General features: G+C 33.9%; 2 protein-coding genes across 2 annotated transcripts in view; one reads left to right on the top strand and one right to left on the bottom strand.

Annotated features, from left to right (window-relative positions):
• The first annotated feature begins 1005 nt into the window (after positions 1-1005).
• LOC140973418 (patellin-4-like) lies at positions 1006-3013 on the top strand. The gene is made up of 4 exons (XM_073436179.1): positions 1006-1960; positions 2064-2188; positions 2291-2432; positions 2633-3013. The coding sequence occupies exons 1-4, from the start codon at positions 1226-1228 to the stop codon at positions 2894-2896; spliced, it is 1266 nt and encodes a 421-aa protein (XP_073292280.1). The 5' UTR covers positions 1006-1225; the 3' UTR covers positions 2897-3013.
• Positions 3014-16649: 13636 nt separating this feature from the next.
• Positions 16650-17871, bottom strand: part of LOC140972440 (11S globulin seed storage protein 2-like) — a 1771-nt gene continuing 549 nt past the window's right edge. Inside the window, exons 3-4 of the mRNA XM_073434867.1 lie at positions 17323-17768; positions 16650-17236 (exon numbers count right to left, since the gene is read on the bottom strand). Coding sequence (XP_073290968.1) covers positions 16853-17236; positions 17323-17768 — 830 coding nt within the window. The 3' untranslated portion in view covers positions 16650-16852. The remainder of the gene's footprint in view (positions 17237-17322; positions 17769-17871) is intronic.

Raw genomic sequence — 17871 nt, 5'->3', positions numbered from 1 at the left:
CTCTTGTTCAACATTGGCGCTCGGGCGGTCTTTTCCTACCGCTCGGGCGCCAGATGTTCTGTCCAACATCTTGTCTTATAATACACCGACTCCCGGCTTCTCCTCTTGAGCTCCTACAGTCTCAATATTGATAATTAATTCACTTCTGATTACAGTAATTAAATCTCGGACATTACAGTGAATGTGTGTGGTTAAAATCAATGACCCAACATATCCAAATCTCACGCGAATTATCATTCGACGAGAAGCCTGTGATACTATATGAAGATAATGCTGCATGTGTTGCTCAAATGAAAGAAGGATACATAAAAAACGACAGAACTAAACATATTCCTCCGAAGTTCTTCGCATTCACCAAGGAGCTTGAGAAGAATAATGTATTGATGTTCGTCACATTCAATCAAGTGAAAACTCATCAGATCTCTTCACAAAGACACTTCCTACGACAATATTCAGAAAGCATATATATAATATTGAGATGCGCAATCTACGAAATCTGTGAAGAATTGTTCGTGTCAACATGAGGAGGAGTTTACGTGACTGCACTCTTTTTCCCTTACTATGGTTTTTATCCCAATGGGTTTTTCCTAGTAAGGTTTTTAACTAGGCAGTATAAAAACACGTAATGAAGACAATCATTATGATCATCATCACAAGGGGGAGTGTTGAAATTTAATATTTTAATATTGAATATTGAATGTTGAAAATTAGGTAAAATTAGGTGTTGAATATTGAAATTTGTGTGTGATGATAAAGGTAATGATGTAATTTATTTTTGGATTATTTGTAAAGATTTTCTATAAATAGATATCTCATTTGTGAAGAAAAACACAATTGAGTTGAGAGAAAAATATTATAAAGTGTGTAGTGTGATAATTTTGAGAGTTTGAAATTTTTACTTTTTACCGTAAATTTTTACTTTTTCACAACATTACCATTAATTAAAAATTTAATATAATTTTTAAATATAAATTATTAAGTTTTAAAATTTAAGAACACGTGTAAGAAAAAATTAATGGGGTGATAGAATGGCCCCTTAAACGCCGCACCGCCGCCTGAAAAACTGTTGGCTGAGGAGCTTTACAACCCTTCAACAGCTCGTTTGCTCACAAAAGGAGGAAAAAGACTTGAAAACCTTTCATTTTGGAACTAGTAATCCTTTCTCAGAGTTGGGTTACTGGCAGGCGCGTCTTTACCGGCCGGACTCATACCGCCGGCGAATAATATGCCGGAGGAAAGATCCGATGAAGATCCTAGCAGTGAAGAAAGCGAGCTGGAATCATCTGATAAAGAAGAATGTGATCCAGCCTATTCCATTGTTGAAATGAAAAGATCACGAAAGGAGGCCTTGCTTGAATTTCGATGCAGGGTGGAGGATGCAATTCGTGGAAACTATCTGTTTGGCCTGAAAAGAGGGATTTTTTTCTCCCAAGAAGATGCCAAGAAAGGAGATTTGAAGGACATTAAGCTGTGGGGTGTCCCTTTATTGCCTAGTGAAAATCACGAGGGGATAAATATCATTCTGATAAAATTCTTGAAAGCAAAGAATTACAAGGTGCACGAGGCATTTACTTTACTGCGCAGGACCCTGAAATGGCGTATAGATTTTAATGCAGATAAAATTCTCGAAGAGAATTTAAGGCCTGAGCCTGATTATTTGTGGTTCAGCAATGGTATGGATAAAGAAGGCCGCCCTTTGTGTTACAATGTGTTGGGCAAGAAATCAAAGAAGAAATTCTCGAGCAATTGTGAGAGATTCAAAGCTTTCTTGAGGTGGAGGGTTCAGTGCGTTGAAAGAGGGATTCAGAATCTCCATTTTAGGCCTGGTGGAGAGGATTCGATTATTCAGATTATTGATTTGAAGAATGCTCCTGGAACTGCAGTCAAGGAGGTCATGCTGATTTGCAAGAAAATGATGGCCCTGCTTCATGATCATTATCCTGGAATGGTCTACAAAAATGTAAGATAAAAAAAGGGACCCGATTGACAAATCAATTCATTTGAGTATATGTGTTATTAGTTTGAAATATGAAGTTATTGTTCTTGAGATTCCATGGATGCAGTTAATCATAAATGTTCCAGCTTGGTTTATGGCTCTACATGCTCTAAACTTACGGCTCATCTCACAACGAAGCAAGAACAAGTTCGTTTTTGTGAAGCCATCAAAAGTTACAGAAACCCTTCTCAAGTAAATATTTTGTTTTATGTCTATGTGAATTTCTAGCTTATGAATCTTGATTATCTATTTTAATGACAAAGTTTGATGCATTTGAATTGGTCTGAAATGTAGATATGCCACCCCAGAAAACATAGTAGTTGAATATGGTGGCCTGAAAAGAGAGAATGACACTGAATTCTCCGCAAATGATAAAGTTCTTGAACAAAATATCAGAGCAAATACGACCGACCAAATTCAGATACCAATCAATGAGGTATGCCCCTGGTTTTCACTAGGAATTGTTATAAAATCAGACACCAAAATCAGATTTCGAATGTTACAGCTGCAGACACATAGTTTGCTTATGTTATGAATTCATAGGATAGCATTCTCTGTTTTGAAAAGAAAAACTGTATTGTGATCTGTTGAGCTTCCTCTTGTGTTTCTAACTTCTGACTCTGCTGCTACGGCAAGGTTGAAGTTACGGTGACATGGGATGTAACGGTCGTCGGATATGATGTGACCTACAAAGAGGAATTCATACCAGAAGATGATTGTTCATACATGATCTTGCTTCAAAAGGAGAAGAAAATGGGGGCGACTGTGAGAAATTCCTTTCACATTAGAGAGCCTGGGAAAATAGTGATAACTATAGTTAATGGTTCATTCACAAAAAAGAAGGTGTTCTATAGGTACAAGAGCAAGCCTAGTGTGCCTATGTATATGTTCCTTAAATGAGAGTTTCTTTCTTTTAATGATATCATTCGAACTTTAGCCCCATTTGTTGTCTGTAATGCTCTTGTTACTGAGCTCTTATTTCTCCATCTGTATGAATAATGGAACTTTTCGATATAATGTTTATTTTGGCTGTCATCTTTCGGGCAGATGAGTTCACATTAGGGAGTTATTAGTGATTTTCGTTCCAAGAAATTAAGGTTTTAAATACGAGCATGCTATATGTATGTGAATCTATACCCACAAGTATACTTTGAATGTTAACTAAAACTTAACAAAACCTTAAAACTCAAATCGATTTGCCTGGATTTTTAGCTCGATTCAAAGCTCAAAAAGGCAGATACCTCGATATAATCGAGCCGGAGTTCTCCAAAACCGAGCCTTAGAGACATGGCTGTGGATCTATTCTATTTTTTTACACTAGAATTATTTTAATACTCGAATATCATAAAATCCCTCAGGAGTAAACAATTGCAAAACAAACTTTAATATTCTCACAAATAGAAGATTAAATTGATCTATTATAAACAACTGCGTATTGCTTGAGTACACTAGCCAGGAAGGGGGAGAGGTTGTTTTCATTTGGCCTGTGTTGTCATCTTTTGGGTGGTGCTAGGTGTTAGCATAAATAATGTGAGAAATCGTGGTAATTAGCCGAGTTAGAGGAGAAAGAAAATGGAAATTATTCATATGAATGAAATTAGTTTGACACGATCCTTCGGTATAGGATTTACAAAAATTCGAGCATGCATGTTGTCCGTTGGTGATATCTTGAAATCTTCGATAATGACAAATGAATCTTGTAGCAAGCTTGATGAGTTAAGGTGAAATGTTGGACACTCTCTACTTAAGAATAATTTTGTCTCCTTTTAATGCTTCAGTTTATAGCAATTTTTTTTTCAAGATACAACAAATTCTTCTTACAATAACAATATTGTAAATTGTAATAACAATAACCAGAAAAATAAAGTATTCTCTCTTTCAAAACAAGAAAGTAGATGAGAAGACCAAGTGAATGTAATGTATGCAGAAAATCCGATGATCAATAGTGTTTTCTCGTTATCTTTGATCATATATTTATAGATCTAAATCAATAGGGGCATTTGTTTCATCTAAGAGGCGTCTCTTCATCAAAAAGTCTGATGAAAAAAGTCAAGGGACACCATTTAGATGCAAGATATCATTAAAACTCGCAACTTTCAGTCAATCAGCTAAGCGCTTTCCTCACAACCCCGAAAATTCTAGGGCACTGAGGCACGAGGTTCCTAGGCTTCTCCCCCACGACCTTGGAATAATTCCAGGCATTGGGGAGGAGCCTAGGCGCCTCTTCTGGGACTTGGATTGTTTCAAACAGCACTCAGGCGCCCCTTAAGCGCTTTAGCTCCTCCCCTGGTGCCCAAACAATCTTTTGAGCTTTTCTTTGCTTACTTTCGATTCATTAAACCTTAAAATATGACAACAATCTCTCACAAGAATGAAATTAATGCATGAATGCACGTGATATTGAAAGAGAGTATACACAGAAAATATCGCATCAAGATAGGTGGTTTTTGGAATTGAACCTTCCTTATAATACTATCGAATTTACAAGGTCACGAAGTCAACTTGATATCTTGATTTTCTTGCATGTTTATGTAAAATCATACATAAGTACCTACAAGATAACTTTCCAACCATTTTCATTTAGTTCTTTATTGGTTGTGTCTGTTTTGACCATGAAGCACTTCTTGGTGTCATAAGTGTTTCGTTGAGGTGGCTCATCCTCACACTTACATAGGTGATCTCTTTTTAAGAGTATCCTACTATACTCCTCATTTGCAAGCTAAGGAACCATTAAAAGTCCAATACTTAACCTCACTACATTGGTAGGCATCAACACTCGTCCTAGGAATGAGAAGGGAAGAATTCCCGAGTGTTTGCTTAAGTTTTCATAATTTATTTTTCCCACTGAACCAAGCTCTTGAGATCTCCAATCATCAAGGTTGGGTTTTCACTATGAAAACTTTATTTTTATGTTTTAAACCTTTTTCTCTAGACAAGTTATACATTTGATCTTTATTTAATGCTTTTGTAAGCGGATCCGTCTAGTTATCTTTTGATTTAACATAATCAATAGAGATAACTCCATTTGAGATGAATTATCACACTTGGTTATGTCTTCAAAGAATATGTCGAGACTTATCATTTTACATATTGTTTCATGTCCTTGCAATTTCCGATTAACTGTCGCAATGTATCATTATTGCAGGCACTGGTTTCGTCCAACATGGAATATCCTCTAGAAAGTTATGAAGCCACTCTGCTTCTTCCTCAACTTTATCGAGTGCTATGAATTCAGATTCCATTGTCGATCTCGCGATGCAAGTTTGTTTGGATGACCTCCAAGAAACTACGCCACCACCAATGCTAAATACATAGACACTAGTGGATTTCAAATCTTTGGTGTCAAAAATCTAGTTAGCATCACTATATCTTTCTAACACTGCATGATATTTTATATAATGCAAACCATATTCCAAGGCGTGTCTTATATCTAAGCACCCTTGTCAAAGCCTTCCAATGAGCATCACTAGAATTACTCGTGAATCGACTCAACTTATTTATCGCACAAGCGATATCCGGTCGAGTACAATTAGACCTAAATGGACTCTTACATCCATGGGCGTTTTTACCGGGGATGAGTCATAAGAATTAAACTTTCTCAAGACACTTCAACATAATTAGATTGGGACAAGTCTATTTCTTATCGAGTTCTAGAGATTTTAATTCCTATAATAACATCAGCAGTACTCATATATTTCATATCAAAATATTTTGTTAATCATTGCCTTGATCATATATTGATTGTTTCCTATTATAAGCATTTGATCTACATACAAACACTCTATTACAAAAGATTCTCAAGTGTCTTTAATGTAGACACATTTGTCACACTCATTAATTTTAAAAATATTTGACAACATCAATTTGTCAAATTTCTGATGCTACTGTTTAGACGCTTGTTTAAGTCCATATAGGGACTTCATGAGTCAGGAAACTTCCTTTTCTTGACCTTGAACTATATAGATTTTGAGTTGTTCTATATGTATTTATTCTTCAAGTTCACCAATATGGCCTTGTACTTTTCTACAAACCATCGGTTTTATACTTTCTTTTCACGGTCCATCTTAATGCCTTGGTACTTGCTAGAAGATTCACTAGTTCCCAAGTATGGTTGTGCATAATGAAGTCCATTTCATATTGATAGCTTCTTTCCAGTATGGAGCTTCAAGGCTAAACAATGCATCTTGTAAGGTTTTTGGTTTATTTTCCAATATAAAAGTGTGGAAATCTGGACCTGAAGACTTCAAAGTTCTAGTTTTTTAACTTTGTCAAGGTTTCTCTTCTTTTGAAGGACCATTGTCTGTTCTAGCATCTTTATTGTGTGTAGGTTCATTAATATTTACAGAACCTTCATTCATCATTTCTCTTTTTCTTTTGCTAGAATTTTCTTCTTGCCTTACCTTTCAAGGAAATATATTTTCAAAGAATATAGCATTCTTAGACTCAATTATTATGTCTTCACTCATTTCACAATTTTTAGATTTGTGTACTATGAATCTATATGTGTGCATATCCTATGAATATATAATCAACCGTCTTTGGTCCAATTCTGAGTTGTTTTGACTTTGATATTTCAACTTTGGTCAAGCGCCCTCACACTTTCAAGTATTTGTAGTTAGATTTATATCATTTCCACAACTCATGGCTTTTTGTTATTTTTCTTGTGGGGAATCTTGTTCAGATTATAATTAACTGAAAATATCGCTTCCCCCCCAAAAGTTTGGAATAATCCCGAACTTATCAGCATGACATTCATAATTTCCTTTAAAGTTCAGTTTTTCCTTTCGACGATTCCATTGGATTGAGTGGGTATGGTGCAGTAGTTTGATCTATAATGCCCAAGGTGGAAAAAACTCATCAAATGCTTCTCCATATTCTGCTCCTCTATTGATGCGACTACTTTTAATTCGCTTTCCAAGTTGATTCTCAACTTTGGTTATATAGCTTTTGAATGTCTCAAGTGCTTCATCTTTACTTCTTAAAATATATACATAATAGTATCTCATACAATCATCAATAAATGTTATGAAATAATTTTTCCTCATCTAATTTGCACAAACTTTAAATCACAAATATCTGAGTGAATTAATTGTAGATGATTTGTACAACATTCAACTGAATGGAAAGTCACTTTGGTCATTTTTTGCTTCAACACATATTTCACATTTGTGTGTGTGATCAATATTACATTTAGACAACAATTCCAAATTCATCAAATTTCGCAGAATATTAAAATTTACGTATCCTAAACGAACATTCTATAAATTAAAACACTCAAGCAAGTATAAATAACTTTTAGTATTATTGCCAACATCTATCTCGCTACGAACCGCTATTACATTCATTTTGAAGAGGTTCTCATCTAGATACCTCTTTCTTACAAAATAACCATTCTTGGTCAATACAAGTTTATTAGACTCAAATACAAGCCCAAAACCATATTTGACCAAAACAACCCGACACAAGGTTCTTTCTAATGTCTGGAACATGAAGTACATTAACAAGACTCACTTCTATCCCTGATATCATATTCAAGACAATATTTCCAAGTCTCATTATCTCCGATGTAGCAGATTTTCCCATGTAGAGCTTTCTTCCAAAAACTAGAGTGTATGTGGAGAACATCTCTTTATCAGAGCATATGTGAAAGGGTAACACCCGTATCACACACCAATCGCTTGGGTTGTCCACCAAGTTTGTTTAAAAAACAAGTGCAGATAAGTCAAGTTCAGAAAAATCAAATGGTACCTATTTTTCTTGAACCACATTCGTTTGCTCTTTCCCTTTCTTTGGCTTCCTACAATCCTTAGCCATGTGGTTTGGTTTTTCACAGTTGTAAGAATTTTCTTTGAATTTCTTTTGATAATTTGATTTATTGTTTTTGTTTCCTATCAAACTTTCTCTTCTTTCTTTGGTCGCTAGATCCCACAATATTAACTTTCACAACCATCTTACTTGTCTTGGATCCTGTATTGCTGTTGTTTTCCTCGATCTTCAATCTCACTATCAAGTCTTCGAGTCCGATCTCCTTTCTCTTTTACTTCAAATAGTTTTTGAACTCCTTCCACGGAGGAGGGAGTTTCTCAACCAGAGCGACAACCTGAAAAGGCTCGTTGAGACTCATTCGTTTCGCATTGTAAGATTACTTGAAGTTCTTGCACTTGACCCACAGCAGATTATGATTCTATCATTTTGAAATCCAGAAACTTTCCAACTATGAACTTCTTGAGGCAATCATCTTCCATCTTGTACCTCTTTTCGAGCGTCTCCCATAGTTCTTTTGCAGTTTTGACTTGACAGTACACATTGTAGAGTGCACTGTCAAAGTCTAGTCAACTAGTAGTGCCAACTCAGGCAAATTCATCAATAATATACAAGTTGAAATTTCAAAAATTCAATCGTACCGAATCTAAAATTTTCGATATTTGCTAGGAATTTACAAAATTATCATTTATATTTCTAATGTTATAAACACATTCCAATAATGATTTAACATTTCAAAAATAAAAAATTCCCAAATTAATAGGCTAAAATTCGAAATATTATCAAATAAATTTTCAAAATTATCTCAATACCTCCAATCAGCTTAGATATAGCACCTACAAACAATAATACAATATATATTAATTGTTGGAATTCAAATGAATCAAAATACCCAATTTTCGAAACCATAAAATCTAAAATTACGTTATTCATCTCGAAATCAAACTCAAGGATAATAAATCGAGCTCTATGGAGCGTAAAACAAGAGTTGTCCCACGAATTCCGACAGAAGCAGGCAGCGGTTTTCGATGAGTTTGAACAGGGTCGCGAGAAAACCTTACAAAATAGGTATCACTGGGTAGCCCTCACTAGTAGAATTTTCTTGATTTACTTCGCATATTCAATGAAGTCATAGGTAGATAATTGTCGAAGTAGACGCGCGTGAAGTAATAGGATACCATTTTAATTCGCATAATAACCGAAGTCGTATCCAAGAAATTTTACTTCGTTGATTTTGTAAAATGCGGAAGTAATAACTTATATATAACTGCATAGTTTACATTGATTGACGAAGTAAATATTTTGTATAACTTCACAGGTTTTATATTTTGGTGACGTAATTCATGCGAACGACTTTGTTATTATGGAACTATGATGAAGTAAATATATTCTATAACTTCGCCATAATTTTTATTTGTTGAAGTATTCGGTATTTTGTTATTTCACAATTTACATTTATTGACGAAGTAGTCGATTTAAAAGACTTCATTTTTTGTATTTTAGCGAATTAATTAATAAAGAACGACTTTACAATTATTGAGTTATGATTAAATAAATTTTTTTTTTTTTTTAACTTCGACACAATTTTAATATGACGAATTATTTTGTATTTTATTATTTCATTATTTAGTTTAGTGTTGAAGTAAATAATCATATCTTATTGCAACACAATTTTAATTTAACGAAGTAATTCTTGATCACCACCACACTAATTTAATAAAATCATGAAGTAAAAATATAATTTTCACTTTATCAAATAATTTAATTAATATTCAATAATACCACTATATATACACACACATATAACTTAAATTACATTAATTTGATTCATAAATTATTCATCTAAAAATGACGAAAATCCACGAATTCACAAGTATATCTGCCAATCCACAAGTATATATCCACAAATCCACAAGTATAACTCAAAAATATATCCACAAGTACGCATAACCCAAAAATATATCCACAAGAGTGTATATCCACAAATATATCCTAAAATGCACAATGACGCACATGATCCATTTAAGCACCTACATAAAAGTAAACGAATTCTCTCCATTCACTTCCGACTTCATCTTATTGAGATTGGTTGTAATATTTGTTCTTGATTGATCCTGCAAACTGAAATGTAAAAAGTATAAGATGAATTAGATTAATAAGATCATTCATCCAATGATAGTTGGCAAAACCTTCCACTTAGGTTAGACTTCTCCACGTGCACAAGGGAGTTGTCTCGTATATTAGATTAATACTCAGAGATACGAAAGTACATAAGATGCCGGGACTTACAACACCAATGACAGAATGGAGCCAACCCTTGTAGAGAGCACGAAAACCTTCCTCACGAAGCATAGTTGATAAAGAATGAAACATTCCTCTGTATTGGAAAGAAGATTTTTCAGTCTGTAGCATAGAAGAAAATAACAGTCATATAGCTGGGAAAATTCGTTAACAGAAGCTCAACAATCTCCGAAAAGCTCATCTTAAGGAGTGTTTGAGATACATGCACTGTAATTCTTCCTCTAACCAGTGGCGAAGTAAAAACCAAAAATTCTACTAATGTCTTGTCGAGAGCTTCCCGAAGCTATTTTTACTTTCAAAAACCGGTGACTGGTGGGCAGAGATACGGCGGTCAAAGGTGGAAGACTTGATGAAAATTGTTTACGGCGAGAGAAAACGATAAAGCTGATAGAATTTCTATTATTATTATTATTATTATTTTTAAAACTTACTTAATCAAATGAGTTGGGCTTTGGGGAAATATGGGTTGGGCTCTCACACTATGTGTGCTAAATTTTAGTGCTTCTGATTTTAATTACTTATGTAGAGCACACCAAACTTGAAATTATTCCAGAATTTTCTCTTTTTTGGTTATGCCAAAATTCACCGATGGATGAGATTCAGTTGCATAAAGTTGGCTACAAAATCTTATATCGGGATCTATTCAAACTTGGATGAATTGCAGTAACAATTTTTAAAAACGTTTTTTCATCTCATAGAATAAATTATTTCAAAACTTAAATCATCACTTTCAGTAAAAAAAAACAATGGAAATTTTTTTATCAGTTATGGGATAGATATAAATAATTAATTAATCTTTGTCCACGTCATGGTTTTGAAAGTCTGACACCTAATTCCTAAATGGCTCATACCATGATACATTTAAAAGAAACTCTTGCTAAATTTGTATTTGTTGAAAAATTTATTCCTGAAATTTGTGAAGATGATGATAAATCAAATCTAAAGGATAAGAAAGTGGAACTCATACATTGCGAGAGAGGAAGTTCAACAGGCTATGTCACCACCATATTTCCTCATCCATTGAAAAATACAAAAAAATAAAATTTGAATTATGATATATATGAGATTTGTAAACATGTAAAAGTAAATATTTCATTATTAGATGCAATAAAACATGTACCATCTTATACCAAATTTTTGAAAGACTTGTGTACTGTGAAAAAATTTGAATGTAAAGAAAAAAACATTTTTAGCGGGACAAGTAAGTGCGTGCAATCATTCAAAATAATTAATAATACTTTGAAATATAAAGACACTTGTTGTCCTACTATGTAATGTATTATTAGAGAATGAAAGATTAAAAAGCATTTCTTGATCTTGGAGCTAGTGTTAATTTACTTCTCTATTCAATTTTTAAAAAACTCAATCTAGGCGAGTTAAAACATAATTCAGTAATGTTTTTACTTGCTAATAGATCTATTAAAGTGCAACGAGGTATGATGTTGGTCCAAGTTGATAAATTTGTATATTCTGTCGATTTCATAGTTTTTGATACACAACATGTCGAAGCTTGTAAGTCAATTCCTGTAATTTTGAGCCGTCCATTTTTAGCAACGTCTAATGCTTTGATAAATTGCAGGAACAGAATAATGAAGTTATCATTTGGAAACATGACTTTTAAGTTTAATGTTTTTTATATTTGTAAGCAATCACAAGACAAAGAAGATTAAAGAATATGAAAATATTATCGAAACTCATGTGGAAAAAAGTATTAAAGAAGAGCGTACTCATGACCAATTGAATATTTGTTCAATTGATACTCAAACAAAATATTGAAATTGATTTTTGATGATTTTAACATGTATCACTCTTTTATAGAATCAAAAAAGAAGTGGAGGCAAGAAATGAGAACAAAGATGAACCACCCGTATTAAAGTTAAATTCCTTGCTAAAAGAATCGAAGTATGAATTTTTTGGAAAATATGAAATATATCTGATGTCAATTTCTTTTAAACTTGCAAGTGGTCAAGAAGATAAATTAGTTGATATGCTTAAAATCATAAAATGCTATTGGTCACACACTAACATATATCAAAAGCATTAATCTACTAATTTGCACTCACATAATTAATTTAGAAGAAAATGCTAAGGTGTCCCAACAATCACAAAGAATACTAAACCCACATATGAAAGATGTTGTGAAAACTGAAGTTTTCAAACTACTTGATGTTGAAATTATTTACCCTATTTTTTATAGTAAGTGGGTAAGCCAAACACAAGTAGTTCCAAAAAAATATGGCATTGCAGTGATAAAAAATGACAAAGGTGAATTGTTAATAAATCGAGTCCCTTTTAGTTGGCATATGTGTTTTGATTATAGAAAATTAAATGATATCACTTGAAAAGATCATTTCTCTTTACTATTTTTGGATCAAATTTTAGGAAAAGTAGTATGTCATTCCTACTACTGTTTTCTTGATAGATATTCAGGCTATTATCAAATTATCATTACACTTGAAAATCAAGAAAAAACAACATTCACATGTCATCTTGGTATATTTGCATTTAAAATGATGAAATTTGGTTTATGCAATGTCCCAACAACATTTCAAAAATGTAAGCTAATCATTTTTACTGACATGGTTGAAAATTGTTTGGAAATTTTTATAGATGATTTAGCTGTTTTTGGGAATATATTTGATAATTGTCTTGAAATTTGAATTTTTTTTAAAAAAGATATGTAGAAAAATGTCTTATTTTAAATTCAGAAAAAAATCATTACATGATTATATCTAAAATTGTTTTGGGATATGTTGTGTCATCTCATGGAATTGAAGTTACTAAAGAAAAAATTGATGTCATGCATGGTCAATCTACTTCCATAGGACATGTTGGATTTTGTAGGAGGTTTATAATGAACTTTAGCTTAATCTCTAAACTCATTTGTATCTTCTTAACAAAAGACATTGTATTTGAATGCACACAAGAATGCCAAAATTCTTTTGACAAAATCATTAGACCTTTAACATCAACTACTAACATGCAACCTCCTGATTGGTCTTTACCATTTGAAATCATGTGCGTTGTAAGTGATTTAGAAATTGGTGCAATATTGGATCAAAGAAAATGGTAAGTCTTATGTAATATATTATGTAAGTAGAACTTAAAACAATTCTCAAATGAATTATTTCGCAATATTTAATATATTGTTTGTGTTGTTTGACTTAGATGAATCCACAAATAGCTTCCTTTTCACTGATTTCTTGGCAGGATACTTCTTCTTCGGCTTTTCTGCTGCTTCATTTTTAACTTGCAGCAGATCATCCTCAATGATGACAATCTTTGCTCTGTAAGCAGCAATGAATTTTTCATTCAATACTTTGCAAATATGCATAGTAGACGAGTATCCCATCTAAACTTTGCAGTGTTCTAGAAGGCGCGCGTAGATAGGAACAATAAATCCTTGATGTTTCTTATCTAGTGAAAAAATCATGTTCACCAGAATGTTGTAGAGAAATGAGGACCGGTTGATATTGATCTCAATGAAAATTGCTACCATCATATCAAAGCGTTCAACAATATAAGCATCAAAGGAAACCTCCTTTGGTTGTCAGAGACTTTGTTGTAACGTCATTTAGTTGTTTGAATTCGATCTTCATGTCCTTCTTCTTCCCATAAGACTTAAAAATGCTCCGGTCAATGAGAACTTCACCTTGATTTTTAAAAATGTTCACAATTGACAACTTGTGGAACTCAGTTAGAACTTCACATGGCAGTCCAAAGGTTTCATTTATATAGTTCTAGATTGTCTTAAGTTTCTCTTAGTAATTGAAAATATTGCTAAGTTTTGACATCACTGAAAAGGATAAAATTGTTAAAGATGAAATTTGGACTTAAGTTTTATTGATTATAAATCTAAACTAATTTAACTAAATTGTATTAATGCAGAAAACTCAACTGAAAACTGACAGAACTGGACAACAAAACTGATAGAACTATTGAATGAGATTTTCTAGATTGAAATGATCTTAATCAAGAAGTGACATGACAAGTCCACATCAGAGATGTACCGATCTCATGGTGCTCAATAGTTCAAGACGTATTAAGTTGAATCAGACAACTCTAGAACAATCGTGTTGATTATTGGGCTGATCCGAAAATATTCTCTGAACGTAACGGTTAGTTATCTCCGAGTATTTATTTTTGAATTCAATCAACAAGGACGTATTTTTTTTCTCTACAACAGATTAAAGTATCTGTTGATTACCTTATTTAACTAGTGTACAAGTGATTTGAATTTACTAATACTATTTTTGGGAAAATAAAAAAGATGCGTGACATTTTCTGCATAGTTGTCAGAGAGACAATTGTGAGTACAGTCCATAATTATGAATGTTGGATCAACACTTAGCGACGGATTTGTGTAAAATCGTCGCTAGTTAGCAACAATTTATTAAACCGTCGCTAAATATTCGTGATAGTTAGTTCATTAAGTCCGTCGCTAATTTTAGCGACGGTTATTTTATGATTTCCGTCGCTAATATTTTCAGTAAAATAAAAAAATTACTTTTAATAATGTAATGAATTTAAAAAAAACTTATAATTTGAATAGGCTAACAATATTCAAGATCTTAACTAAAACTTAAAAATTTATAAAAAAAAATAAAGGGAAAAAATTTACTTGAAATCGAAACTGAAATCGTTTGAGAAGAAAAATTTTAAGTGTTTTGAAATGGTGTGTGTTAAAATGGACCGAATGGGCGGGTATTTATAGATAATTTGCGACGGTTTTTGTATACACCGTCGCTAGTAACGACGGTTTATCCAAGAACCGTCGCAATTTTAAAATTTGCGACAGTTTTTTTAAAACTGTCGCTATACTTAGCGACGGGTTTGATAAAACCGTCGCTAAATTGAGCTACATTTTGTTAAAACCATAACACACTGTCGCTAAATTTAAAACATGCGACGGATTTAATCAAAACCTGATTTTATACAATTTAGCGACAGTTTAAGAAAAACTGTCGCTATTTTTAAATTAGCGATGATTTTGTAAAACCGTCGCTAAATTTAGTAACGGTTTCAGCAAACCCATCGTTAAATACGTTGTAAATCATTTCTATCCACAACGGTTTTCTAAAATTGTTGTCGATTGTAAAAAAAACGCTAATAGACAACAGTTCTATAAACCGTTGTCTTTGACCATAAAAAACGCTCAAAGACAACAGTTTTATAGAACCGTTGTCATTGACCCTAAAAACCGTTGTCTTTGACCCCCAAAAGACAACAGTTTTCATAACCGTTGTCTTTTGCTTAAAAAACGCACCTACGACAACGGTTTTCACTAAAACCGTTGTTAAAAAGCATACGACAACGGTTTTAATAATAACCGTTGTACTAAAACCGTTGTCGTAGGTGCGTTGTTGATTTTAAATTTTCTTGTAGTGAGTGCTTATATAAAGAAGGGTGCATCAGAGAAAATCAAGAACTTTTGCGTCTCAAATTCTTAATCGATATCAAGCATTCTTCAATCATCAGCATCTCTTAAGAGACTTATTTCGAGCTTATTTTTGCACGCCTCATATTTCTGTCAGGTCACTTAAGGGTCATTCAGTGCACTCATTTGTTCTCACTTACCTTATGTATTCTCGAGTTTATTGTCTTGTGAGAAACATTGTACTGTCAGAAAGTTATTTCTTAACAGATTGAGTTAAAAAGATAGTTGTTAGGAGTTTCAGCTCAATAGGGTTGGTAAATCGAGTTGAAGTAGGTTTGCATAAAAAGTTGTATTAAGAATGAAAGTAAACATGTATATTTGCAACAGAACTAGAAGTATAATCAAAGCAAAAGCTAAACGTATATTATATTGTTCGAAAATAGAAATTGAGAAACAGATTATCTTCTGAAATTTCATAGCATTTTGCAGAAAGTTTTGAGTGATTGTTCATCGACTTCCCAGGAAAGTCGTCGGCGGTCAGTTTTTTCAGTTATCCCCCCATTTTGTGCACCATATCGGTCTAGAAACTGCCTTTAAATACCAAGATGTTCCTAGCTTCTTAAGTTATAAACACATGCATGCTTGCATTTACTGCCAAACCAATTCCCCATGGTACATTCCCGATCGGAGCTAGGCAGACCAACGTATGTTTTCCATATAGTCGTGGGGGCACAGAGACTCAAAATATCGGTGATGAGAACAATATTATAATATAATGTTGTCCTTAATTTGACTGTCATCTTTGGTGAATTTACCCTAGGGATAGGAGTTATATATTAGTGTTTTTTGTTCCAAGAAATTAAAGTATTAAATAATAGCTAGCATGCCACAACCTTATATAATCAATCACGTATATGAACATTTCATTTGAATGTCTCCTTGGAATGTTTACAAAAACTTAAAACTCAAATCGATTTATAACCTGGATCTGGATTTCGAACTCGATTCAAAGCTCAAAAAAGATCCATCATATATTCGAGCCCTAATTGAGTTCTCCAAAATCAAACATCAGAAGCATGCATGGCTGTGGATCAGTGCTAGTTTTCTACGCTAGAATTACACACGAAAGCCATAAATAATTTGATCTCTTGATAAAATTACGGAACAACAAATGAAAAAAAAAATGAAATTATTCCCACAAATGCATACGAATTTATTTATTGAAAAGGAAAAACCTCAAAACATGCACTTTATTAATAACGCGCTGACAACACTTGGTCTCCCGCACAGGATTATTCTTACAGCCACCATGCAAACCATAGCTAGGTTTTGCTCACATAAAGTTTAGTCGCGTGCGCCAAGAAATACAAGTAACGTGCCAGCATTAGTTACTACAACGTACGTACAAATCCCTTCTAAAATTGCCTTTCGCGGCCGGGGGACATCAAGAAACTCTGTCCGCCTCTATTCATCTTCAACCCTTCGGCCTGTTTCGGTGAAATCTGATATGAGTTGGTTATGACTTGTAGCGGCAAGCCTCTGATCACGGAGGTGTAACCAGCAAGAGGGTTGCGAATGGGCCATCCTGTTGTCTTAAAGGCCACCCATTCGAAGCCGCTTTCTCCTGCGCGTGCTGTGGAGACGTAGTACTGAGGAACCACGAACATGTCGCCCTTGTTAACCTTGTCGTTCATCAGGGTTTCCCCATTGTGGTTCGATATTTGTATTTGAGCATCGCCTCGGGTCACGTACACAATTGTGTGGCCTTGCATGGACCAATCCGGGCTCAGTAACGCGTTCTGAATTAACCCAAAATATTATTTATACTTTGCAAGTAATCTTGATTTAATTTAAGAGTAGGCAGCGGAAAATTTTGGTTGATTACCGGGAATAGATCGCCTCTTTCAGCGCTCATGTCCAAGAACTTGAGTATAGGAAGCTTATGCTTGTCAGCGACGTTTAGTTTTCCGGCTTGCCTGGAGTATATATCGGCTTCTCTCCGGCTCTCAACGTTTGTGCTGATTTTCATGGAGCAGTAAGTTTCTTCCAGCCCGTTATCGTACCGTTCTTCATGCTTTCCCCATCCTTCTTGTTCATCAGGCCTGATGAAGCTCATCTTTTCTTGGGCAATCACGCTGAGTCCTCGCTCCTCGCCACCCTTTTGCATCTGTCTCACAATCTCCTCGGGCATATCGAATGCCTCGGCCAACAGGTTTGTATCGAATTCCTTGAGAATGTTGTGGAATGTTTCTTCTTCAAATCTGCCTCCTTCTTGTTGCCCCTTTTTCGGTACTCCGCCAGCCAAATAAAACGCCTTCATCATTTCAAACAATAATCAATCACTCGGAAGAAAAGTCCATTGTACGTGCATAAACATGCATGGAAATTAACAGAATCCTAAATCGTCATATATATATATATATATATATATATA

This window comes from Primulina huaijiensis, chromosome 3 (assembly GCF_012295235.1).
Source record: "Primulina huaijiensis isolate GDHJ02 chromosome 3, ASM1229523v2, whole genome shotgun sequence".
NCBI classification, from domain to species: Eukaryota; Viridiplantae; Streptophyta; class Magnoliopsida; order Lamiales; family Gesneriaceae; genus Primulina; species Primulina huaijiensis.
Note: the sequence above shows the minus strand (reverse complement) of the source record. Positions and strands in the feature narration are given on the sequence as shown.